At 36.8% G+C, this 26,294-nt stretch overlaps 1 protein-coding gene and 1 long non-coding RNA gene across 4 annotated transcripts; one reads left to right on the top strand and one right to left on the bottom strand.

The window, feature by feature from the left end:
* iqch (IQ motif containing H) lies at nt 1–26,164 on the bottom strand. Of its 3 annotated transcripts, none has more exons than XM_016673779.1 (20): nt 25,897–26,162; nt 25,681–25,803; nt 25,488–25,585; nt 25,303–25,378; nt 20,263–20,350; nt 19,967–20,053; nt 19,032–19,186; nt 17,977–18,525; nt 16,706–16,772; nt 15,734–15,817; nt 15,489–15,658; nt 13,299–13,571; nt 13,024–13,149; nt 7,114–7,234; nt 6,571–6,857; nt 3,629–3,781; nt 2,156–2,278; nt 1,676–1,737; nt 608–716; nt 1–379 (listed from the first exon to the last, which is right to left on the bottom strand). In XM_016673779.1, exons 1-20 carry the CDS (start codon nt 25,945–25,947, stop codon nt 311–313), a joined length of 2,871 nt encoding a protein of 956 aa, XP_016529265.1. In that variant the 5' UTR covers nt 25,948–26,162; the 3' UTR covers nt 1–310. The 3 variants fall into 3 exon arrangements, with proteins under 3 accessions (XP_016529265.1, XP_016529264.1, XP_016529266.1); XM_016673778.1 differs by having other exon boundaries at nt 13,024–13,212; nt 25,897–26,150; XM_016673780.1 differs by lacking the exon at nt 608–716 and having other exon boundaries at nt 1–375; nt 1,672–1,737; nt 13,024–13,212; nt 25,897–26,164.
* LOC107836756 (uncharacterized) lies at nt 15,826–24,460 on the top strand. Its single transcript, XR_001662710.1, has 3 exons — nt 15,826–16,112; nt 20,900–20,997; nt 24,389–24,460. It is a non-coding gene; the product is annotated as an uncharacterized LOC107836756 (long non-coding RNA).
* Nucleotides 26,165–26,294: the final 130 nt, after the last annotated feature.

Below are 26,294 nucleotides of genomic sequence, written 5' to 3'. Positions count from 1 at the left end.
TTTTCCACTGAAAATTGGACATTTATTCACCATAACTCAGATGACAGGAGCTCACGTTAGTTTCATTCTTATCTCATTTTAACAGATGTGCATACACTTTGGGATGCCACTGCATATAAGAAAATATATTCAGTTTTTAATAGAAAATGTTTATGCATTTCTTTTCTAAAGTACGTCAAGGTAGCTGACAGAAAACTAACATTCAGCAGATTCATGACAGAATATTAAGATGTTTATTTAGAAATTTACATTTAATCAGCCTGTACATATCTCTGGGGTTCAATGGTGAAGCTCGTGTCCAAGCAGCAAGTTAATCCTTCAGTTGGTTTTTGTTCTGAATGATCACCTCCAGCATGTCCTCTATGTTTGTGATCACTGCCTACATAGAAACAAAGTAAAAGAAAATGTAAAGAGCAAGACATATTTCTTTGATAAGCATGATCCTACCGACAAAAATGCATCTGTAGTGTTGTTCTAATTACAAACTTTATGAATATTAATTATTTGCACTTTATTAAACAGACACATTCCAACTGACAAGCTATAAAAGATTATGAAGGTTTTATGACATGGATGAGGGGAAATCGTTAAGTCATTAACACAGTACCTCGAAATTGGTTTCTTCTTCCTTTTTAGAGGACAATATTTCCTGATGAATGACTGACAAATTCTGAGCAAAGGTCACCAGAGCTCCCTGGAGATCCTCCGAGACCGCTCTAATAACAACATTCCAAACAAACGAGTTTACTAATGATCCCCTTGTTGCCTGCTAAGAAACAATCACCTTGTTCATTTGATGGTTGTGGGTAAATGAAACTTTCAGCAGATAGCATCTTCGGTCTATAGGGGGATGAGCACAGCTTGATTTAACTGTTCCAGCGCTGTGCAAGCTAACGGATTTCTGTGATAAATATGTTGAATAACCCTCTGCTTAACAACCTGTGGAGTTTCTGATATTTACAAAACCAGAGGTGGCATCTTAATCCTGTGAAGAATTGTTTTTACGTTGGGTCTTGGCAAACTAATCGCCCTTTTAATATTCTTCAGTGCTTTGCTGTTCTAATGAAGTGAAATTATAAGTTCTGAACCTATGCTTGCTTCTATAAAGAGAACAGCGGCAAATTCAATACCAAGATTCACTGGGCGGTCGAGAAAGGTCAGAGAAACAACCGGTGCCTTTTAATGAACACTTCTATTTGTCTTAATCTGAAAATGTTTGGTGCTCAAGGAATACTTGAATCTTTTTAAAGTGGTCTTCAGTCAAGAGGTTTTGACTGAAATATATTTTAAACAGCTTTGTGTTTTGAATAGATAATTACTCTGGCTGGATATGCCAGTTTTGGGCAATTCTGTGTTACAACCAATCTGATGAGCATTTGGCTGAAAATCCAACCATCGTTTCATTCAAACTGAGGATGCCGAGAGGGTAATCTACTGCATGAATGTAGCAGAACCTTACTTCAAAAAACTGAATTATCCTCTTTAAAATGAGATATTAGGTGGAATTTATTATTGCCAATGAAGGAATGTGGCAACTTTCCTTGACAAATTTCAAGGATTTGCCAACATGTTTCTCTATGGTTTCTCAAGGTTTCCCACCACTCAGTTTTAAAGAGCTCACATTTGTTTTATTCTTGACATAATATACAAAACCGATGCAAGAACAAATACTCACATCATCCCAATGGTGCATCGATCATAGCTGTCATAGAGAGCAAAAACAGTGCCTTGATTTTCCTGAAGTGGAATTTCACAAATTTAATATTAAAAGTAGATCCAAGACACAACGATGATTAGTTTTTCCTTCAGTTTATTCTCACAGTATTACAGGATTAAGTAGAGTGATCAATGAGCAAGTTAAGTACCATTAGGAACATATAGTTAAAATATTTAATATTTCTTATAATTTGTTGCATACAAATATTGTAGCTAAAGGTTCACTTACAAAGGTTGAAATGTTATTTTGGTTTCGCTTTTAGAATCAGATCGAAACATTGGAAGTAGAACAGTTTTTTGTTTTTTTTGTTTTTTTACTTCAGCATTCATTTCGCTTTACATGCAGAGCAGCCAAAAATTTATTTTGACTTCAGGCTCAGTGAGAAACCTTTCCTTTACAAAAAAAGTAAAAAAAAATAAAAAAAAATGTGATTCTTACCTTCTTGTTAAACTCAATGCAATTCCATTTGCATATATTTAAGAATATACTGTGGTACAACATGGAAAGGTTGGAATGAAACAAACGGATCCCAACGACTGCATAGCGACTGTCCACCAGACGCTGTGAAAGAAAAACAACAACACAAGTGAAATGTTTTGGTCTACTTTGTTTGTCATATCATATCTGGTGCTGTATGTCATATTAAAATTGAATGTGCAAATTTGGTGATAACATGATATACTAATTTTACACACAGCTAAATAGCTATGTTTCTTACTAAGGATTTGTTAATAAAGGGACAAACATTAGCAGGAAAATGCAGTGAGTTTTAATGAAAGTTAGCGCTAAGCCTCGACTTACAAACAATTCTATTATTCTATATTAAGGGATTATGTTTAAAAAGGTTTTCGTTTGTGTATTATCACAAAGTTAAAGGTTTTTAATCCCTTGGGTCACCGCTAAGTTTCTGTTTATGATCGATAAACCTGATGACTAAACAGCAGATGAAGTAAACTTTTGGTCCTTTCTTAATTAACTAAAGGATGCGACAGTTAGATCGAATGCATTAGCCTAGCTGTTACACAGTGTAACACTCCAAGCAAAGACCATGCAGTTTCAGGAAAAGAGAAGCACAACTGGGCTCCATAAACACAAAACATATTACTATAATAGAAGAATCCTAATCATAAGTAACACTATAGAGGCTGATTACTTAAAAATGTCAGGTCTTAGGAGGAAAAAATGTTGCCCGTTCTCAGCCACCTATGGGAGACAAAGAGAGCAGGCCTGAGCCTTGAGGAGCTCAGGAGATAGAGCCCATAACTCGCTGTGAAGGCTGTGTGTTTGCACTTGTCAAAGGCAGGGCCCTTACCCAACAATAAAAGTGTCCAACAGGGACTTAATTGTGTTTGTAATATGCAGGTCCCTAATGATGGCCACTATTGAAGCCATTAACAACAGCAGTGGCTCAACTGCTGCAGTGAAGCACCAGGCCACCAGCTAAATGAATGTTTGATAAAATAATACAAGTCGCAGATTAACAAGCGTAAACTGAGGCATACTGCTAATAAAAGAACTCCATTGTTTAAGTCCTGGCACCAGGTTGATGAAGTGTTCAAGCATGCATAATGAAAATGGTATGAATTATTAATGTGTTGATTATTTAGGCTCATCTATCAAAATGATAATGAATTCGGCACCTAAACACTCATTCACTTCAGTGTGTAGTTACAGTTTTTAGGTGTGCTTTCTAAAAGCAAAGATTTTACAAAACACACACACACACACACACACACAGATACACACACACACACACGCACACCCACACACACACACACACACACACACAAACACTGATTTCTTGCAAATGCTTGCTCAGACTAATTAAAAATAAGGGCTTTTTTATTACTTAGAAAAAATATTTTTTTAAAATACACAAAATATACATTTTAGTAATTAAAATTGTCATACCTTTGCTGCACCCTCCTGTTCAGAACATTTCTCTTTGACTGGCACTTCGAAACAGCCTGTGCGCCAGTTGAGCGTTCCTCCAGTCGCCATTAGTAGCATCTGGGTCATGGCAAGATGGTCACTGAATCCAATGTCCAGATCAATTCCCCATATCTGTCAAAAAAACAAACAAAAAAACATTATGAACTACAAGTTAAGGAAGGAGAAAGCAGAGAGTATTTCAATAAATGATTGTTAATCACACTGAGAGAAAGAAAGAAAGAAAAAAGACCAGTTATGTATCTCTGTGTGTCTAACATGTTTAGGTAATGCAGTGATATGATGACACAAGCAAACACAGAGATTTTTCTTCATATGTGGATTGAGTCTGCCCTGGGCGCTTTGCCTGGCTCAGGTCTGATGAGAACCAAAGTTCAGATATGTATGGTAAATGGCATCATTATAAGTATATTAAGGGGTCAGGTATGGACGTAGCCTTCTACTTAAACTGGGCTAATTTTGCAGATAATAACCTAATAGCTATGCCCTTTCTTCAAAAGTGGCAAATAAATCACCAGTGAAGGAGTTGTTAATAACTAAGTGGCAGCCGGCTGCCTCCTTTAGCTGTTCCTATTTGTCAAAGCAAGCGCTCCTGCCACCGGATGCAAATTGCAGCAAGTTTGAGCCTACAGTAGACCGAGTTTCTCTCTGCCAGAATGCAAACATATGTGAAAGTTTCCATTTTCTTATTTTTGAATTTGTGTAGAAAAAAAAATAGAACAGTCAAATTGTATTTCATGAATGATTTAACAAAAGTTAACAATTTATCAATGTGGTATGATTCCATTTTTATAAAGATGAACTAAAAAGTAAAATATATATTGCTCTCAATGACCAATAATAAAAACTTTGTTTCATTTGAGAAATGTAGTTAGGTTTAGTGTGGTATTTTTATTTATAAACTATTCAAAAGGTTTCCCTGCAAGCAAAATTACTGCTGGTAATTTTTGTGATGAAAATAATAATTTGGTTGATTTTCTCAAAAGAATAAGTTGCAGATACAAAAGATAAATAAAAACTAATGCAAAAATGAATGCAAAAATAATTATAAATGTATTCATCTTTTTTTAAATATACTAAACAAAATGACAGAATCCTTTGTAAATGTAAATGTAAATTTAAGCACAAAGGTTTTTTAAATTAACTTTTATAGTTTTGTATAAACTAAAAACGTGAGATTGTCACTGAAATTTCAATTTTTACTCAAATTTTACATAAAAACTACACTTCCTCCCACAGCAGGATAAAAAACTGCCAATGTTTATCCGGTTCCCTTAGTGCAGGAGGCATAGAAGTTACAACTTGGTTTGATGCATGTTTGAATCAGACTGTTACCTGGCCCTGCATGATGGACACACAACAGCAAGCCATTCACTCAACTCCCTAAAACTCATACTCCCGCGTCCCATTGTCGCTCTTAACAAAGCCGCGGGAAATGTAAGCCTGGATTGTACCTGTTTTCTATTGCCTTGCATTTTCATTAAAAAGCCCAATGCTGCAGCTGTGGCCCCGCTGCTCCACAATGTGCGCCGAGACTGCAAGGGCAAACATATGTGACCCACTTCTTCCCATCAAATAAAGTAGGCAGCTTTTAGCAACAGGTTTGAATCTAAATTGATGTTTAAATCCAGACAGGTTTGCCCATGTGGCTCCCCTTAGTCTGAGCTTTGTCTGTGTGAGTGTCAAGAGAAGGCAAGAATTTGCCATTAAAGTTCCTGCATCTACGGAAGCATGTGGTGTTTTATTGTTATTTATGCTGTCTTCAAATCCTTTACAATTGGATCAAAATTAGAGATAAAAAAAGGTGATTGTCAGCCATCTTGAAAAAGGAAAGGGGGGAGCTTATGTTACATCTGAATCGAGTTCAGACATTTCTTTTTTCTAATAGGAATAATAAATAAAAATGACTGCAATAATACAAAATATTTTTAATCAAATTACAAATCTTGAGTAGATGGAAAAAAAAATAAAAATAATAACAAAATTGTATTAAACAGTAAAAAAAACAAAAAACTTTATTCTATCAGTTATATTCTAACCCAGAACACACTACCCTCTAGTGGCAACCATGCCCAAAGCTAATCCAATTCAGTTTATATATATGGATAGATATATGTGTATGTATACTTAAAACAATTGATACTAGCCAAGCAGATGACAAGTGGTTTATTTCTATCAGATGAGCTGATAAAGGCATGAGAATTTCATCTTTTTTTTTTCTTTCCACATTTTTAGCATGTTTAAAATAGTTTCTGTGCTTCCCCTCTCCATTCTGCTGCTTCAGAAATGTGCAGAAAATGCTTTGCTTTTCTGCCGAAGAAAAGCAAAGCATTTTATTTTGCAGGATCGGATCAATAATAGTCAATGCTGCCACATGTTGGGAGCAGAGGTTAAACCATCATAAAGAAGTCCATTTCAAATATCATGAATCAAGAAGATTTCGACAAAACTTAATCCTGACAAATGAGAAGAGGCTTCAGCAGTGTGCTGGTATAATAATGTGATTTATTTCAGCAGAACACTGCAGGTAACCATCTAGGGGTTAAACACTTGACAGGTTATCCCCGTGAACGTACTAAATCACTTCAGAATGACCTACTGTTGGAAAGCTTCTGAATTTCTCTGCACCGTAAGGTTAAAGGGCACGCTTTAAACGGTGGAATCAGTGTATTGACACAATAAGACCTGACAGTTTATTAGAGGGCCTTGTGACACATTTCGTCCCTGTGCCCACAGTTTACCTCGTCTTGTTAACTGGATCCCTAGGGAGCAGTATATGTTGGAGGCACCTATCTGGTTGTGTGGATAAAAATTGATCTTTTCCACCCAATGTGGGTTGTAACAAACCAGATCATATGTATCATGACACCCTGAGTCCTCCTCTTTACCTTTGTGAGTCTCACCTTCTGCTTCATGGTGCTGTGGTCCACAAAGGTCGCCAGGCCAACAGACACATAACCTATGATATAGTTCTGCTTGCAAGCGTGAGCCACACGCATGCAGATAGAGTGCAGGGTCTCTAGGTGAACGGAGGTCTTAGGAATAATGGATCCCACGATGTCTAGATGACAGCAGCCGTGCAGCTGGTCTCCCCAGGACAGAATGGTCACCTCACCGTTGGGCTCCAGGAGCATATCCACAGTCACATAGGTGACGTTCTCTGAAGGGGGGTACGCCTCCACTACTCCACCTGAACAGAATGAATGCTGAGAAATGGCTACGTGCACAAAGACATAATGCCAAAAGAATTCAACATTTTTATTACTGATAACTTCACAAAAGGTCACTTGAAACATTTGAACTCTGATAACTACTAAAAGAGATATGTAAATGATTCAGTTTTCACATTTATAAAGGCACCCAGGAAACAGAAAAGCTCATTGAAATGTATAGATTTCATAAGTTGCAGGTGAATATAATATAGTGCTTGACAATAGGTGTCTGACCTTGCCTGAGGAAGATCTTCAGGAACTCGGACCAACTTTGAAAACGGGAAGATTTAGCCAGAATGGTATAATAGATCAGCCATTCTGGGATCTCTTCTAAATATTTCATCATCACAGTTTCCTGTAGAATGAATGTTGAAGCATAAACATCACATACCGAATTAAAAAAAAAAAATACTTGGAAATGAACTTGTGTGTAGTTTTCCATTAATTCAACTCAGAGTTCTAAAAAAAAAAAAAAAAAAAATTAAGTTGCATAATTTTGCTCCGAGCTCAGAGTCATGATGTGAAGACCCAAATGTGGAGCCAGGACAATGGCGAAAAGGATCATGTTTAATGAAACTGAGAGGACATGAGAGTAATAGTAAAATATGTGTGACAGAAACCAAGAAGTACATATCCTGAGAACTTGATTACTAGATGCAACACAGGTGAGTAAATGAGCATATGGAAAACAGGTGTTTAAGGTCAGGAAATTAAGACACTGAGGTAAAAGTAACATTAGCAATCAAGTCCACAGAAATAAATGAAACACGAGATGCAACAAAGTAATCAAAATAAACAAACTGAACTCAAACTCCAACAGACTGTGACAGTCAGGCCTTATGGCTGTTGGCTACAAAACTGCTACATCCTGTTATCCAGATGACTCCGGTGATTGTGAGTTATTCTTTAGACTTCAGAGGCTGCTTCAATTTCTGTGTGAGTGTCTGATGGATACTGCAGGAGTGTCTATCTGTGAGTGACAGCCTATTATCAGAAGGCCTCAGGAGTCTAATAGCTTTAACTCGCAGCCTCGAACCACCTGCCCTCAATAACAACTCTCTCCACTGGGCGGCTGATGAATACTTAAGCTAACCCCATCTATCTGGGGATCAATCAGGGCCTGACTGGGATCGATATCACTCTTGTTTCGGTAAATACGAAATGCCATTATGGTTTCACCACTTAATTATGCTGTTAATTTTCAGCTTTTGCTTTAGGTGTCCTTCACACAGTTTAGAAACTCAAGTACGCTATTGTCTCCAAAAAAGCTGTGCAGCTAAATGGATGAGAATATGTTGTCTAAAGCTTTCGCTGTTGTTTGATGTTCATAATGTAAAACAACAACTGGCAGATTGCAGTATGAGTCAGTTTAATGGACTGTTTGGAGGGCCTCTTTTATACACATGCTTCTGTGAACAATAATCTACAATTCCCTGGGAAATATCTAAACCCTTACAATTTTTTCACATTTTATTGTGTTACAAATACACATCTTAACCAAGATTTTTATGACAGATTCCAGACATTAAAATCTAAAAGTTGATGCATCTACTTGTATTTAAACTACCTGCTTAAATATATTGTAGAACCACCTTTCTCTTCAGTAACAACTGTACGTCGTTTCAGGTGCGTCATTAAAAGCTTTCCAGATCTAAAAACTGACTTTTTGCCCATGCTTCTTTTACACACCAGCTTAGGTTGAGACAGATCAGGTAGGAAGGATCAGTTTTGAAGTTTTGTGACAAATCTCAGTTGGATTTGCAGCTGGATTTAAATTAGGTCAATTTGTCACAAACTTTAAATGGGAATTTTTCAGCAATGGTTTTCTTTGATCAGGCTCTTCCATAAAAGGTCAGATCTGAGGTGGAGTAAACGACGACAAGTTATCATGTCCATAAATTCTTCCACCTTTACATGTGACTCTCTGCAGTTTCTCCACTTACCATTAATCAGAGAAGCATCTCTGGTTAATGATCCCCTAACCAATGCAGTCAGTCCAGCTGGTGGACAGCTTGGAAGATTTACAGCTGTGTCATTTTATCTTCACTTTTGGGCGATGGATTGAGCTCAAGACTGAACAAGTTTGAGACAAAGTTTTAAATAAGTCAACTCTGCTCTACAGTTTTTCATTTTTTTTGCTTGCTTTTTTTTTTAGTCTTTTACAAGCTGCATTGGATTTTATTTAGTGGTATCAGAATAAACTGGTTTAAATACAAAAGTGGGCTATACTTTTCAGATTTTTCTTTATAACAACCTTTCACAATCTTGTATTATTTTCTTGTGTGGTGTTGGTCAGTAACATAAATTACCAACAAAATACATTGAAGTTTGTAGCTGTAATGTGAAAAAAACACAAAACAATTCAATGCACTGTATGTGTACTGCTATACGAGAATTACATTTTCCAATAGAAAAAAAAAATAGAATATGTGAAAATTGAGTGAAAGATAATTTGTGAATGCTGATAACATATTTGTTCTCCCCTCCTGCTCTCCAGAGCATTACTTTTTTTTGAGTATATGGCGTCTGGCTCCACCGGAGACGGGACCAGAGATTATGCCGTTGAAATTCCAGTCATGTAACAGCCATCATCATATTCAAGTACTGTAAGAGGCGAGGTCAAATGCTACACAGTGATTCTCCCTATACAAACCATAAAGCACACAATGGCGCGGCAAAAAGTGTAAGGGAACGGTTGTCATTCTCAACGGAAGAGCAAGCTCACCCTGGGACTTTGCCTGTGCAGTTCACAGAAACAGCAGGACAGAAAGGAAAAAGAGAGAAGGGTATTTCACAATAAATTATTTGGACTTAAAGTACGCACACTGCCCTGTGATAGGATTCAGCAATGGCTTGGCGTCCTCATAAAGCAGAGCAATCTGGTCAGAAATAAAAGATGTTCTCCCCTTTGATTGCTATTTTATGTCTGTTTTTAGTGGAAGCAGGGTGTGGACAATAATTCTTATATGAAAATACCTTCTTAAAGGTTACACATTGTCAATGAATATCTAACTCATTAGTCCCATTAAAACATTAATATAAAGCCACAACAAACCATAACAAATTCAATGTTCAGGCAGTTTCAGCTTTACGCATGTTGTTGAATTTTTATGAACAAGAATTACTTATGAAATGAAAGAAAAAGAAGTGATATGCATTTTCTTCAAATCCCAAATTCAGATTAACTCTGCTCAGACAAATCGGTACACATCCGAGCTTCTCCGTGGTACAAGAGGCTGCACAGTAGACAACAACTGTATGAAATGTCCCTCTACCTCTCCAGTGGTAGTGATTGTCAAATGACCCATTTCGTTGACAAACTTAACCTAAATAAGGTTTTTCTCAAGATCTGTTTGTACACAGCATGATGGAAAAAATACTCCATCTGTTGAAGCTATTAGGTGTAATTTTTACCCTCTTGTGCCTAATGATCCATATGCAAGCTGTGTGAGCGCTTAAGTGTGTGTGTATGGCCCCCTTCAGGCATTGCATGGTTGAAGATCTACATGTCTTTAACCTCTCTCTGTGTAAATGCTAAAAGAGGCCTGGGGGGCTTTCTATGGGCTCAAACATTGTGCTGGAAGCTGCTGCGGGCCTCACAATATTTAGAGAAACACACGTGCTTTTCCTCAGACCTCCATGTAAGCTCTCATTGATGTGGATGTAATGGCTCCTCCTCCTTTTTGTACCCTTCAAGGCTTTGTTTCACTCAGCCAGAAGGGATCTAATTGTTGGTAATATTCCTAAGGAACACATGGTATATATATATATATATATATATATATATATATATATATATATATATATATAAAGGTTTTTCATACAAAGCTTTTCAGCACAGCTGTTAATTAAAAAAATATGGACACATACTGAGGCCAATTACTTCTCCAATGCCCCATTTATTAATTTTTTTATTTATGTATATTGTTATAATTATTAAAAGAGAAAAGCATTATCATTGACTTACAATTTAATTAGTTGTAATTTACTGTTAAATCAACTTAGTGGAAGATAGAAAAATTATGGATAATTACAATTCTTCATTCATGATCTGATCTATTTCGGTAAATAATAAAACTACCACAACTTTGAGATTCTTTAAACCAAATACTTGAAATGTTTGTAAGTATTTAACAAAGATTGACTATTTTCCTTTTTCATTTAGATTTCTGTAGTATTTTCTGCAGAATCTTTCCAAAATATACTAAAAAAAATAGATCTCCTGTTTCTTCTCTGAGACACAATTCTCCAGTATTTTTAATATTTGTTTCAATTTGATGAGCAACTTTGTTTACTCATCTTTTAACATTAAGAGTCAAACTGTTGTGCTCAGCCGTCTTTATATAAAAGGTAACCATTTCAGTCCATTTCAATTCATTTTAAGAGAAAACAACCAAAAAGAATTACTATAAAAATCATGCAATAAGAGGCACAGGAAGTGGGCTTTGCTTTGATTAAAAGAGCAAGGTGTAGAATAAAGGCCAGTTAAAGTGTTGTGTCCATATGGTCCAGAAGCCCCGAGGCTGCTGGCCTACACTGGGGGCCTCGGCACTCTTCTGTCTCCATGGGACCCCAGCTGGTGAAAGAAACCCCATTTACTTTCCCCATGCAGTCTCAGTCGCCATTATGGACCTTGGCTGTGGCTCAGCTCCTCTCTGCCATAATTAACAGCACCAAAGCCACAACAATTACAGCCCTGCACCATGCCTACCCCGTGAATCAAAGAACAAGCTGATGGGAATGAAACAGAGTGAGCCATAAGAAACTCGAGATGACTGCTGTTCTTTCAAATGGAATAAAAAGTAAAATCGTTGTGCTCCAAGCCCACAATCATTACCCTGTAATTAGTTTGCACAAAGCTCCCGGTTAAATGGCAAAATACGGTAATTAACACATGACAGAAAATCAAAGGCTACTTTGTAAGCATATGAGAAATAAGAGCCAGGGGCTCAGAAACTGTACAGATTGTATCTGAAGTAAATAAATGGTTTAGCACCGATTAAGTACATTTTATTTGTTTTAAATATAAATATGCCCATGATTATATCAGAATTCATACTTTGAAACCAAATGCTTTAGTAATATAAATGGCTCAAACCTATTCAATGGCTGTAGAATTTAGCTTTATAGAATAAATAAATCAAGCATCTGCTACGCACAACCATTATAAGGTTTAAAGATACATATTTAAAAGTAGTTCTAAGCAGGCTAGGCATTTTATTCCTTTAGGATATGTCGATACACTCACTGTAAATCTTTAGGAAATTCTGTGATTACATATTTTTGATCACGCAGTTTAATTAATTTTGATCATTTCTTGTTTTTGCAAAACAAAAAAATTATGAGAGGACGAAAATCAACACTGATAAAATTTAATTAACTATTAAATATGATGCTTTTATTAGGGAGAAAATAATTATGTGTTTCACTCCTACTCCTAAGTTCAAAGATACAGATAATAAAGAAGACTGCATGCCTTCAGTGTTTTAGTGACCAGTTTCAGTCTTGTCTTTTCATAAATTTTAGAAATGTCCAGTTTTATATTTTTATTTGCTAACCCTTTTCCTCACTAATGTCTGTTAACTATATGATATTTTGGTATTTGTGGTTTAATTGTACAAGATAAATGTCACATAATTTATAGATAAGACTTTGAAATTATTTATCATGATATGTAATTTTTTTTACATCACCAAGGAATTTCTTCTCAGAAATTTCTGAGAAGAAATTTCTTTATCTTGTACACAATAAAGATAAGATGAAAAAAAGTACTTTAACAAAGTACACTTTTTAGAGCCACAATAGAAAACTTTTTCACCAATTGCCATTTTAAACTAATATTAACTGCACTATAATGTAACTATGATCAAACAACAAGATTGTAAAGGTTTGATCTGATTGTGTAGTTCTGAGTATCTGAGTGCTTTGAGAGAATGTTTGTTGTGAATTGTAGTAATATAAATAAAATGAACTGAATTATGATTTGAGGCCATTTTAATTATAAATATAACAATTTCTCTTTTGTGTGAAGAAATGCAAAGGTCATAAACACGGTATAAACATTAACCAGCATTATTAGCAGTAAGTGGTCTGTTATTTTATGGCAAGGAGATACAGACATAACCAAGCGAGCAAAATTTTTACCTGAACCCATGTTGAGTGCCACAGATCAGAACCAAAATACTGGTAGCGCTGCAGGGCCCAGCTGTAGCACCCAAGGTGGCAAACGTCACAGTATGCTGCATCACGGCCTCCTCGCTGCACGTTGATCTTAAAGAGCCAGCGCTGAATGTGAATATTTTGAGCAATAAGTTCGGCCAGTGTTTCATAAAGCTAAACCAAAAGAAATATTTTTTTTTTATTATTTGTCTGTGATAGTGGGCACATGGGGGCTTGTAACTGTGCTTTTGGTGCCATACCTGGTTAAGTGCGTACACATCTCCTTTTCCAGGGGGTATTTCCAGTCCTGCTTCAGAAAATATCCTTCTTCCTCCAGACTTGGTGCCGTGGAGTTGTGAAACAGCCGGTTCTGGACCCAAGATTGGCACACGCAGCTCATCAGCCACTTCCAGGTCATCCTCATGGCCAACTCCACCCACTATATAGGCCTGCTTCCCCTGTATTTGTCGTTTGATTTGCTTCAGGGTGCCCGGACTGTACTTCAACAGTGTAGACAGACACATGTTGCGGGTCTAAAGCAAAGGAAATGAGAGATGCAGGCTACAGTCAATTGCTATCAGGGTATCTTCCAAGGGTTGTTCCTCAGCCTGATTTATCATTGTGTACATTCAATAGGTCTATTATTGAAACAGCCAGCAGGGTTTTGACCTCTCATGTATTTCAGCAGGTTGGATTGATAAAACCAGCCTGCGGAAAACCTTGCCTATCCTTCACTTCTTTAATGTGTGCTACCAACGAGCTCCTTGGGAATACAACTAATTACTTCACATCTGTATTTATTTGATCCACGTGGAATTATCCCTTCTGTCACTAGCAGAATGCGCTGCCAGCCACGGGTAGGAGTGATTCATCTCAGCAACACGTCTGGCACAGTTTAACAACAAAACAGTGGGAAAATCAATAAAAAGAAATGAGGAAGGCTACGTCATGTTGCGTGTTCGGTCTAAAACATTTTGGAAAGAACAGTTGAATGCCGAAACACTTTAGAGTTGCAAAATTATTTTTTTGGGGAGTGTTTAGGTGAGAAACAGTCCAAGAAAGGCAGCAGAAGTTTAATTATTTCGTGAAAACCATCTATAGACTATTACAAATGTTTTAATTAAGCTCAACATAATCGACTTTACTGTGTTTACAAAAGATAAAACAGAAGTTTAATTTTAAATGCACTGAAAAACATTAAACAGCTGCTCTCTCAGGACAGCTGCATGGTAACAGCCACCTCTAGTACCCCCTAGAGGACACTACACAAACTGCAAATGACTGTAGCACTCTGTGGCGGAGTGCAGTGGCATGCAGGATACACACCTTGAACTTTTTCCTATTTGGTTATGTTAGAGCCGAAAACCTCAATGCTTTCTGCATTGAGGTTTTCGGCTCTAGCATAACTGGGATTTAATGGGATTTTGTGCGACAAACCAGACACAAAACAGGGCATAATTGGATATTTGGCAGGTTGAAAGGAGAGTGCCTGCAAGCATCCATTTTCAAGTCTGCCTCTGACTCTAAACTAGATTTATGTCTAACATTTGAGGCATGAATGTGCTTTGATTAAAACTATTCCGTTCTTCAGAGTCATTGTCCTTCTGGAAACTACAGCTCTGCTTTTGTAGCCTTGTGGCAAACTATAAACAGGTCTTTTTTAAAATCTTTTATTAACAGTAATCCCCTTCTTCCAAAAAAGGTCAATTGAGGAATCCACAACTAATGACTTTCCTTTCAATGGATTATCTCACCTATGATGTATGTCTATGCAGCTCCTCCAGAGCAACAATGGGTATCTTGGCTGCCTCTCTGATTACCACTCTCCTTATCTGACTTGTCAGTTTAGATAGATGGCTATTTTTTGATAGATCTGCAGTTGTACCATACTCTTTCCAATTTCAGATGACGGTTTGAACAGAGTTCTGTGAGACGTTAAAGGTTTGGGATATTTTTTTTTAAAATGCTAACTCTGCTTTAGATTTCTCCACAATGTTCTCCCTGACCTCACTGCTACGTTTCTTGATCTTCATGATATTGTTTTTCCACTAATGTTCTCTTACAAATGTCTGGAGGACTTCATAGAACAGCTGAATTTACACTGACATTCAAAGTAATACAGATAAATGCAGTTTTGAAATCAGTTCGTTACTCTGGATTTTTTTGGGAGGAGTTGAATGAAAATGCATGCAAGACTTTTCAATTTTATATTTCTTCTTTTTTTTTTACTTTTCATGCACCAGTTTATGTTGGGTATTCACATAAATTACACCAAAAGTACTAAAGTTTAGAGTTGCAAAGTGATAAAAATGTAAAAGTTCAAGAGAGTTTTTAATAATTTTCCAAAGGACTTCTGTCTAATACTGCTGTAGCAACTTTTGCTAGACCATTGCAAATGCATTGTCATATTAGTCATATATAAACACACAGGTGAGAATGATCAACCTTACAGGGAAATGATCCACAGCCTCGGGTGTTAGGATAAGAAACCGTTTGTTGCAGGGCAAGTCCTGGTTGGTGCTGCTGTCAGCCCCATTCCTTCTCAGAAAATTGTCGTAATACTGCAGGATGTCTTCTCCCAGATGCATTGGGCATATGTAGATCACCTCCACATTTTCATCTGGAATCAAAAAAGGGGGTTTTTACAAATTAAATATTTAAACAAGGTGAGTGAGCTCTCAATAAACATCTCTACCTCTAATATCACACAGCCTGGTGATTTGGATGTTCTGGAGGATGTCATATTTCCTGGTGCTCAGTCTCCAGCTCTGGGAGAACCCTGTTAGAATAAGGTCAGGCAATTATTAAATTCACTTTGACACTGTACGAACTTCCAGATCTGTACAGCTAGCTTAGGATGGGATGTGCATGTCACTAGACTTGGGGATAAGGGAATTAAAGTCTAATCAGGCTGCACAGCAATCCGATGATTAATTCAGCGTAATAACTAGCAGGTGCAGAGCCTGTCGTGTGCTGGGAGTCCTTCTACACCATGTCCAGCCACCACTAAACTACATCCAATGACACCGCCAGGATCTTAGCCTGTGTGAGAGGGAATCCTCAACTGAATCAAGGTAATTAAATGATTGGATTCATGCTAATTAACAACAATGGGGTTCAACTTTCTAATTATCCTTGCTCGCACAGCACTCTCTGTAGCCACCCCAAGTGCAAATAAAGCACTCCATCTGCTAGTAATTAGGCTTAATAATTTTAGACAATCGCTCAATGATTTACAATGCACATGCCTGATTACAGTCTAAATTTGTGCTGTGAAGAAATTAGATCATGAACTGATCATGGCTTGTACTCTTTGTTTATTGCGAATGCACAGCAGTCTTTTTCATTTTTTTTGTCACATGCGTGCGGCGTTTTTGTGCACAGCAGTAAAATAAGACCTTTGCGCCTCTTGTACACGTTCAGCATAATGGTTTTTCATTTGCTTAATCTGCAAATTAAATGGCGATTGAGACTAAATTGTTCGGTTCCTTGGCACAGGGACTGTCATCATCTAGTGAGCGCTTTCCTGCAGAGAGTCATTTGAACGAGACAGAGTGTCTGAACCGGGGCCACGGGCTGGGGACAGCAGAGCGGCGAGATCGGGGATGACTGCCTCTAGATCAAATGTGTGCGTGTTGAAGTGTGTGTGGCGGGCGACAAATGCCACCTAATGAAGGGATGTGGATAATGGTCCTCTTGGACGACCGGATGTGTTTCCAGTTTTCTGCCAGACGCTGGGGACGGAGAAAAGAAGTGATCATGGAAGAGGCTGGCTGAGCACATACACAAACACACACACACAAATCATCTCATCGCCGCATGGATAAAACACACCAAACCAATCTCTCTTGGCTCACAGAAGCAAACCAAGCATAAAATACCATCATAATTAAATTAAGCGTTTACTTTCGGAAACATCCTCTCACAATTAATTCAATCAGCAAGGTACATGATGCTACTGCCAGGGGAAGATTAGCAGGCTTAATTAACAGGGTATGAATGTTTAAAGAGTGAGAACATGTTTTAAGTGCATGTATACACACACAACAATGTTCAAACTAAATGAACTTGTAGGCACTAATTAATATTATGTCAGAGCTTTAAAAGATGTTCAGGCCAGATGACAGCACAGATGTGACATCTACAGACAAAAGGAGTAAATTTAAATGCAAAAAAAAAAAAAAGAGAGAGAGAAAAGGAATCAAACAAAGTCATTTTAACAGGACTCCGATAAATGTATTAAAATAAAGATCTAAAATGTTTTATCTGGTGACTTTTAAAGTAAGATCTAATTCAAATATAAGTCAATTTTGGTAAGTGCTATTTTTTATTCAAGTAGAAACTGTCAAACCAATGAATTTATTGTCTCTATTTAGAATCTTTTAATCCACATGTGTCAAACTGAAGGCCTGGGGACCAAATCCGAATCCGGCCTGCCTCTAGTCTCTGGCACTTTGAGAAAAGCAATGATGTTGATGTGGCTCAAAATGAAAGTGAGTTTTCAAAAACAACAATTGAAGCTAAAAGTTTAAAAAAATCAAAAATTTAAAAGTAGATTTAATAAATGAAATGTCCTTTTGTCTTTTAAGAGTACAACTGCAGTACATTTAAAATGAATAACAATAGATGTTATTAATAAACAATAATAATAAATAAAGAACTACCTAACTATCAATTATAAGTATATGACTATATTAGATGTCATGCTTATGGTCAGCTTGATGTCTCAAGTGAACCCCTAAACTAGCTTTTTCTGTTCTCTAATTTTTGATTTCTTTTGATTTCATCCAAAAAAAAATTTGCATTTTTTTTTTCTAGTTTCCGATGTTGAGGTAAAAAATTAATAAATAAATAAATAAATAAATAAATACAAAAAATTCAAGACACAGTTAAAATATAAGTTAGTAAAAAGAAACATAAGTATTGATGGTACATCACCTCTGCTCTGCGGCGATAATTTATCAGCTGCCTGAAACGTTTGGCCTGAAGGGTTTTCTTCACTTGGCACTTTTGATAGTGAAACAGATATGACAACGAGATAAGTTCCGCTGCCATCTTGCGGCGGTGGTAGCACAGGTAAGAAGTCCTAGTCAAGTAGCGCCTCCACCAGGTCTGTATACGGGTAGCAGCGACATCTCTGCCTCCTTCTCCTCTGTAGCGTTGACCTGGGCGTGAGACCAGTTCTAATACCTCCCCCTTATTTTCAAGCAGTGAGAAGAGAGTGGCCTTTGGAAGAGTCTTTCTCCAACAATAATCAGATTCACGGAGTAACTCTATCAAGTATTCTCCATCAACTTTAGCCAAAGGCACTGCAAACTCTCGGAGCAGTTTAGTCAGGTCATCCAGAACTTCCACCACGTTGCTCCAGCACCAACTAAATTTCTCCTTGAAGCAAATGAAATCTTTCGCCATCGGATCGATTTGTCCCTTTACGATTGTAAAAGGGAACATGTTGGTGCTTGTATAAGCATCTACAGACTGGTCCTGCAGAGCAAAAAGATACAAAGTACAGTGTCTTCGAATGTATTCAAAAATCAGTTCACTTTCTCAGATTTTATCACATTAGAATCACAAATTTTAGTGCTTTTTGTTAGATTTTTACATGACAGATCAAGTAGTTTTGAGCTATTGTATAAGACGAATAGGTAAAATTGAGTCACTATGAGCAAAACTGATTTATAATGGTTGTATATCTTATTGACTAAGTGCTCTTAATTTGTAAAAACAATGTTAAATCCTAACTTTTTCTTCCACTACTTTGTGGGGTGGTCTCGCATAAAATACTCATAAAATGCATTGTTTGTGGTTGCACTTTTAAAAAATGTGAAAAAGTTAATTTGGGTATGAACACCTCTTCAAATGCACTGTAGGTGCATCACCAGAATATTAATAAATACCTGATGTGTTTTATTTTCATATTATTACACAACTCGTTGCAATGTTTTGATCTAAAATAGTAAAAAAATTGAAAGAGTTCAAACCTTGGTCACTTTGGTTTCCATTTGGCCCATGCTGTCAGAAGCTGTGATCTGAGTCGGTAAACTTGGTAAACCAGCCAAGAGATGTTCGGATTCACCAACCTTTGTGCCAACCCTGGATTCTGAATGCATCTGACATTTTGACTCCTTATGTGGCTTGAAATCTAATTCTGTCATATCCAAACACACACACACACACAAAACAAGGACAGTTTTTTTTTGTTTGTTTTTTTAAGTTGATTGAGTGAATGTTAGTATCCAGTCAATACTGTCAATTGATGGAGTAGGCATGGTATTTACAGTCCTATTTAACTGCTTTGGTGCATTTCTCAGAATTAAAATTCTCATAGCTGTTCCTTTCTGCTAATCCTAGAGCAGTTTCTCATTCCTTCCAACAAACTGCACATCTTTTTGGACATGTATCAAGAGCATTGTCTGCTCTGTTATAGATTTATAATCTGCTTATTTAAACTATATGTATGAAGAGTGAATAGTTATTCCCTTTCTGACTAAAATTTCTCATATCATTGCATGAGTCATTGAGCAAAATTGATGTATTTCTTTATCATTCATTCCTGAAAATGATTTCAGGTGAATCTCAGCTTTCACTGATTACATTGCTTACAGATGTGCACCGCTTTACCCAAAGGGTGTTTCTTAAACTTGTTTTACACTTTGCTTTTGCACACTGACACTGAAATTGACATGAATACTCACTTTTGAGGAAGGAAGTATCCAATTTGTACCAGTCATATGCTTTTGCGGGGTTATCAACAAGGTTTTGCAGTTTGTGCTAATTATTTCAATAGTCTGTTAATAGTGATGTGAGAAACTAAAGCAAAAGAGAAACTGTAAATTAAATGGAAAAAATATGTGTTTTGGCTATGCTTATATTTTGTACAGACAGACAAACAGACCTTCAGTATTGTCATAATAAGCTACTGTCTAACCTTTTTTTGAAAAGTGTAATTCCAGCCTGGGCTGAAGAGACATAATGTTGTGCTGAGCCGACATTCGAAGCAAGCTTGGTTTAATCACTGCAGACATAATTGAAAAGCAACAAAATAACTACTTAAAACATTGTGCTTGAAGTCATGCACTGAAAATATAGTTGGACACAAATTTTAGCAGATAGTTTGGAGGTAGTTATTTACAAAGAGAAAGAAAGAACTAGAAAGGTTGAGGAAACAGAAGCCTTATGCCAGGAGAGTGACAGATATGAGGTGGTGGTGAGATGACATTTAACCTGGTTCCAGTTCAACTTCAGGAAGATATTGAACACATTTTCCTTTTGCTTTGGTAACTGCAAGCCTCTCTGCAGCCTCAGGTTTCACCTACACAGAATGTTTCTTTAATTAGTATTGTTCAAATAAGTTAATGCATAAACAATGGAGGGCTTTTTTTTTTTTTAAAGAGAACACCAAAGTTTTATTTTGATTATTGTAACCTATTAAACACAGAAGTTTTTATTTTGAAAGTGTTTGTAAACTTCATTTTGAAAGTCCAAGTTTAAGGCCCAACACCACTAGCTTTTGAAGACGCTTTTATACAGTGGGATTACAGGCCATAACTAGGTTAAACATAGTTAGGGTTGGGTATTGGGGCATGAAAGCAAAGGGCAGGGTCAGCAGAACCATTTTCATACAAAATATCCTTCTCAATATTCTAACATTTGCTAATATGCAAGGACTAGCTAACATACTACAACTAATAGCATGCAAGATAACATTATGGCAATAAATGTAAAGAATCTGCCTGATTTAAAGTAGCCAGGTAAATCTGTAGACATAATTGGAAGACTTTACTTCTTCTAAAAACTCAAAGTGGCTGTTTCTCAAGACTATTTTCCCAATGTCCTCATGTTATCTTTTTGTTCTTCTCAGACCACTGAGCACTATGACAGACCATGGGTAGGAGCCAGGTGCTGGAACACTCTCCCCTCACAGGCACACATCTGTTTCAGACGGGGCTGGGGAAAAAGGTGCCACCTTTTGTAAAATTGCAAAAATGCAAAAAGCCCATCCCCTGGCACAGACATGGTACAGAAAAGAAGTGGGCTCAGTCGCAGGAGGCGGTAGCAGGCAGAGAGCCAGTGGTTAACAGTTGCGGAGGCTACGGCTGTCTTATTGGCATGCAGGAACAGGTAGTCGATTCTGTCTGGAGACAGCTGTAAACCAGCAGCCCATAGCGCAGCAATCAGGTGCCTGTTTCTTTAGGAGAATGCTGATGTGCTACAATCTGCTGTTTTCCGCTTTCGCTAGCCAGCACCTCCATCTCTCTTGGAGCAGTATGACAGTTTTGGCCCCTATTTGTCATGTCAGGTACAGATTAACAAAATCATATTGGCAAAGAAAGTGTATATATATAAAAAAAAAAATCTAAAACTAATGTCGACCTTTGTAAAGATTCGTTTGTTTGCTATGATAGGGGCTAGATGTCATCACTAAGTCAAGTGACCTTTATGTCACAGTTTGCCTGAACGAGCGACTTGAAGAATCTAAATTCAGGCTTCTACCATTACTCTTTACTCCACTATAAAGTGTCTGAGGATGTCAAGAGTAAGAACTGACAAAAGTAACAAGTAATTATATAAAATGTGTCCGAAATATAGAGATTTATTGTTAATAAAATATGCAGAAACAAAATTTGCCAAATTTAAAACAGTGAGCCTTTATCTTTAAAGGCTCTAAGTGGAAGTAGAGATTATCTCCAGCAGTCATTGGGCAAGAAAAAGGGTACACCTTACAGATAAAGTCTATAAAATAAGAACTTAAAATATTAGTGATGCAACAATCAGCCAGTACCAATATCCAGATTTCACTGAAGTATAACGTTCTGATTCCTAAAAAATACAACATATAAAAACATATTGCAGGTTTGTCTCTAGAGGTTATTGTTTTAAACGAGTCTCACTGATGCGACAAAACAATGTCAACATTTTGTCTTTAACTAAGTAATATAACCAAAGTACATTTGTCCATTTTTAGGTTGGAAATTTGTAAATATAAAAACAAAACTGATTTTTTTTTTTAGTCAGACTGCCAAACAAAGCCTGTCATGGAAAGATTGGCCTATTTTGTTCTCTATCCAACTGACTGGTGAAATAGTAGGGCTGTGTAATAATATTGATTTTTGCGATATCGATATTTTCTTTCCTAGAAAAAATTCGATATTCATCCGCAAGTATCGTAACATCCAACTGTCACCTTGCTCACTCACTGCTTGCTTTGCCGGGAGAGTGATTAGGTCATCAGGCTTAGAGTGATTTCTTCAGATGTTAAGTGTCAAGGTTAAAAAGGTATCAAACTATTCAGAGCAGGGTACTTGGTGCACTTTATTTACTTTACAAATGCATGTAAGCTACAGTTTGCACTGTTTCAATTAAAAGAAACATGTTTTCTCACCACTTCTTTGATTCATTTTGTCCAGCTGTCGAATTTAAGTCTGTGTCCATGTCCAACCAGAGCCAGGTATTGTGTAGATGGTGCTTTCAATCAGTTTTCAGTTAAATTAATTCAATCCAACTCTATAACAGTCACACCAAAATCACTCTGTCCCTCTGAAATCTTTCAGAAAATCGCAAAAGTGTATTGAATTGAATCATTTGCTGAATATCGCAATATATATTGTATCGTGAGCAGAATATCGTGTATCGTATTGTATCGTGAGATTATTGTATCACTACAGCCTGTTGAGAAAATACATTTAAGATAAGCTAGTTTTAAAACTTAACATGCCTTGATTCAAATGGCCTAAATTGTGGTTTTAAAATCAGTAACGTATTCTGGCCTATTGACCTTTATGTTACCTGTAGTTACAGCAGACGGTTTGCTAGGATCGTTTGAACTGCCTTTTGTCTGTGTGGGAAAAACAATACAGTAGAAGTTGTAGCTTTTCACACTCATCTGTGAAAGGCCGTAAACACGGCAGGAGTTTCTGGCTTGAGAGAGGGTCAGAGATAGCTCCTGGTTGGATGAGCAAAGATACGCCTTATTTGAATAAATTAAAGATAAGAATGCGCCTTTTACTATAAAACTTTCTACACAGAAGTAACACATTAGATTTGCTCTTGCAACTCTCCAAAGATGTCTTTGCACATCTTTGCTTTTCTTTCTTTTCTTCTTTCCATTTATGTCAGGTAAATGAATGTATGTCTCTGTTGTTCTGCAGTTTCTGGTGTAAGTTTATGCATTGTCTTATATTGGATTAAACTCTGTAATTCTGTGACGTCAACACGCATTGTTGTTTTCCTTGTGGCCACACGCGGCCCGCCGAGAGGACCTGGGATCCAGAGGAAGAGAAAGCCAAACTTTTTCCAAAGTTAACCAATTTAGATATTCTTCCTTAACAAGCCCTATGAAATAGATCATCTGTTTTTGCCACATCTAAAGTTCTCAAATTCCTTTTGCAGTTTCAAAATCAATGCATATCATTTTGTCTACCAANAGCCCTATGAAATAGATCATCTGTTTTTGCCACATCTAAAGTTCTCAAATTCCTTTTGCAGTTTCAAAATCAATGCATATCATTTTGTCTACCAAAGTGTGGTTAATGATTTTTGGAAGAACAAAATTGGTATCAAACATCCTCTAGAATAAGAGGATGTTTTAGCTAGTTATAGCTATAGCTATAACTATAACTATAACTAACTATAACTATATTATAGTTATGTTTATGAAACAATTTATCATGGCTCTCATAAAACACAGTAAGTCATATTTAGCATACCTCCAGCGTTTGAGCGGATTGTTATCTGCTCAAATTTCTCCCATCTGGGAATCCAATAAAAGGCCACTTTTCTTGTCTTTGTTAAAAATGCTTTGTTATTGGACTAAAGGGGCTAGGTTATGGATAATAACTTTGCCAATGATTTTTTTTCCTTCAAAAAGACAATAAATGTTCTAATCTGTGGCATCTCAGCCTCCTTCATTATCCATAACTCAAGCAGCCACCCCAGGGATTCATCCTGAGCCCTGCTGCACACAGATGTAATTTTCCTCTGTTGGTGTCTTAAGCAGTTGCTCTGTGATATTTGCATGTGCGTAATATAAAAACTGTGATTCTTGGGACAACCAGAAGTGGATAAAACCTAAAGGCCACTGCAATAATTAATATTTGTATCAATGTAAAACAACTTAGTAGATGCTCTTGGGATATTGAATGGAAAGTAAAAGGTCTGCTTCTGATGTCCAGACAAAACAAATGTGGAAAAACTGTCGAGATTTGGAAGCACCCACGTTTTAAAGGTGCTCATATAGTACCCAATCAAGTACCCAATCAAAAGTGGACCAGCTGTGCTATAGGCTCATCATACCAGTTCTGGAAGCATTCTTTTAATGTGTAGTGAAAGGGGTCCTTAATTTCTCTTACAGAACACATTACAGGAACACCTCTGACACTGACAGGAAGAAGGGGCAGTTGTGAGAGATAAAAAATCTTTCATCAAGAATCATCAAGAGTCCCACCCACCCTGCATATGGACTGTCACCTCCCTCCCCACGGGCAGAGAGCAGTAAGGCATAAAAACCAGAACATAGAAACCAGTTTCCATTTAAGGTTTGGTAGACTCAAGAATTTACTTTAGTCACTAAACGTATGTCTTCTTTCCTTGCTGCCTATTTGGTTTTAAGACTGCATGACATTTATCTTTTGTATTTACAGAAGTACTTAAGATTTACAACCATTTGATTTATAATTTGGGTTATTTCATATTTTGTTTCGTTATGTCTGCAGTCACTTTAGTTGGTAAAACTGAATAACAAATGCTGTTCTCTCCAAGGCAGTTATTATTTTACTAATGATACCAGTCATTAGATAGGTGCTATTTCTTAATTATTTTTTTTATGGTTTCTGTTTCTATATTAACATTTAAATTTTGTAAAAAAAAAAAAATTAAAAAAGATGGTGAAAATAAAACCTTAACAAAAAATGTTTAAGTGTCTGAACTGTTTATTTCTATCCATCTATGTTCACTATTTGTTAAATTCTTGTAGACTCATGGGTATGACTTAGGGTGCACCTTGGACAGGTTTTCAGCCCATGTCCCACACCGAGACACTTACAGGAGTATTTACAATGACCATTTGTCTTACATTCATGTTTTTAGACTGTGGAAGGAAGTATGCTAGGAAAGGACCCGCATAAGCCCTGGGAGAAATTGCTAATTCTACTCCAAGGACTGGCCTTGGTTTGAACCCAAGATCTTCTTGGTGCCAGGTAACAGCGCTAACAGGAACAGTTTCTTAGCTTTTAGAAAGTATGAGTGAAAACTAGTGGGAGAATGTACCTTTCTATCAGGGAATACTGCGCCAAATGTCTTTCTTTGTGAATACACATCAGGGAGACTTTCAAGAGAGGGTTTCCTGTACAAAGTCATTATTTCAGGATAACAGTTATGCAAACTCTTAACATCCATAAAATATTCTTAAAAATATATCCCCTATATAACAAGCTTAGTTTTAATTCACTTACCATTTATAAATCTTTAAGGTCTGTTTTTCTATGTCTTCAATGGTTGGAAGAACCAGCTGCTGCTTATTTACACTTTTCAAATAATCCTCTGCGTGTCTCTGTGTGTTAGAAGTAAAAGCCATTATCTGTTTGTAATCAGTTCATTTGACTTCTATTAAATGTAAACATTGTCCTTAGCATAAAACTTTCTCACCCTGATGCTACTTTGGGTCCTACTAATGGCATTGTCCAGTACTTTGATATCCAGAGTTGCGCTCTTTTCGTCCACATTGATTTTTTCAATATTGTACTTAAGTTGGCTTAAATCATGTTGAACCTGCAAATACAAACATACCTAAGTCTGACAAGTCGGTGTAGACTAAATTATATAATGGAATCTAATACACAGCCAATAAAACTGAAACATTACCTGAACTAAAACGTCTTCAAATTTATCTTCGTGTTTGGGTATGTCAGCCATTATGTATGCGTGGTCTAGTAACTTTAACCGGAGACAGTATGCTAGTTAGCAATCAAAACTCTTGAAACATTACTCGTAACCATGGCAACAATATTTTTTTTAGAGCGGGTTTAACATTTTCCGGAGCAAGTCTCTCAGGTGCCTGCTCTTACACCAAATTTGCTAATATTCTGTAGGTCTTGCAAACTAATTATGTTGTTTTCTCAACGGTACGCTAACAATGTGCGTAGACATAATTAAATAAGTGAACTAATTAATTACACGGTCTTGCCCTACAAGAAAATTTACAGGGCTAAGATTTCCCATTATTTTTCAACATAGGAATTTAATCTTAGACTATTTCTCCT

Source organism: Poecilia formosa, unplaced genomic scaffold, assembly GCF_000485575.1.
Source record: "Poecilia formosa unplaced genomic scaffold, Poecilia_formosa-5.1.2 Scaffold81, whole genome shotgun sequence".
NCBI lineage: Eukaryota > Metazoa > Chordata > Actinopteri > Cyprinodontiformes > Poeciliidae > Poecilia > Poecilia formosa.
The sequence above is the reverse complement of the archived record's forward strand: the minus strand, read 5'-3'. Positions and strand labels throughout refer to the sequence as shown.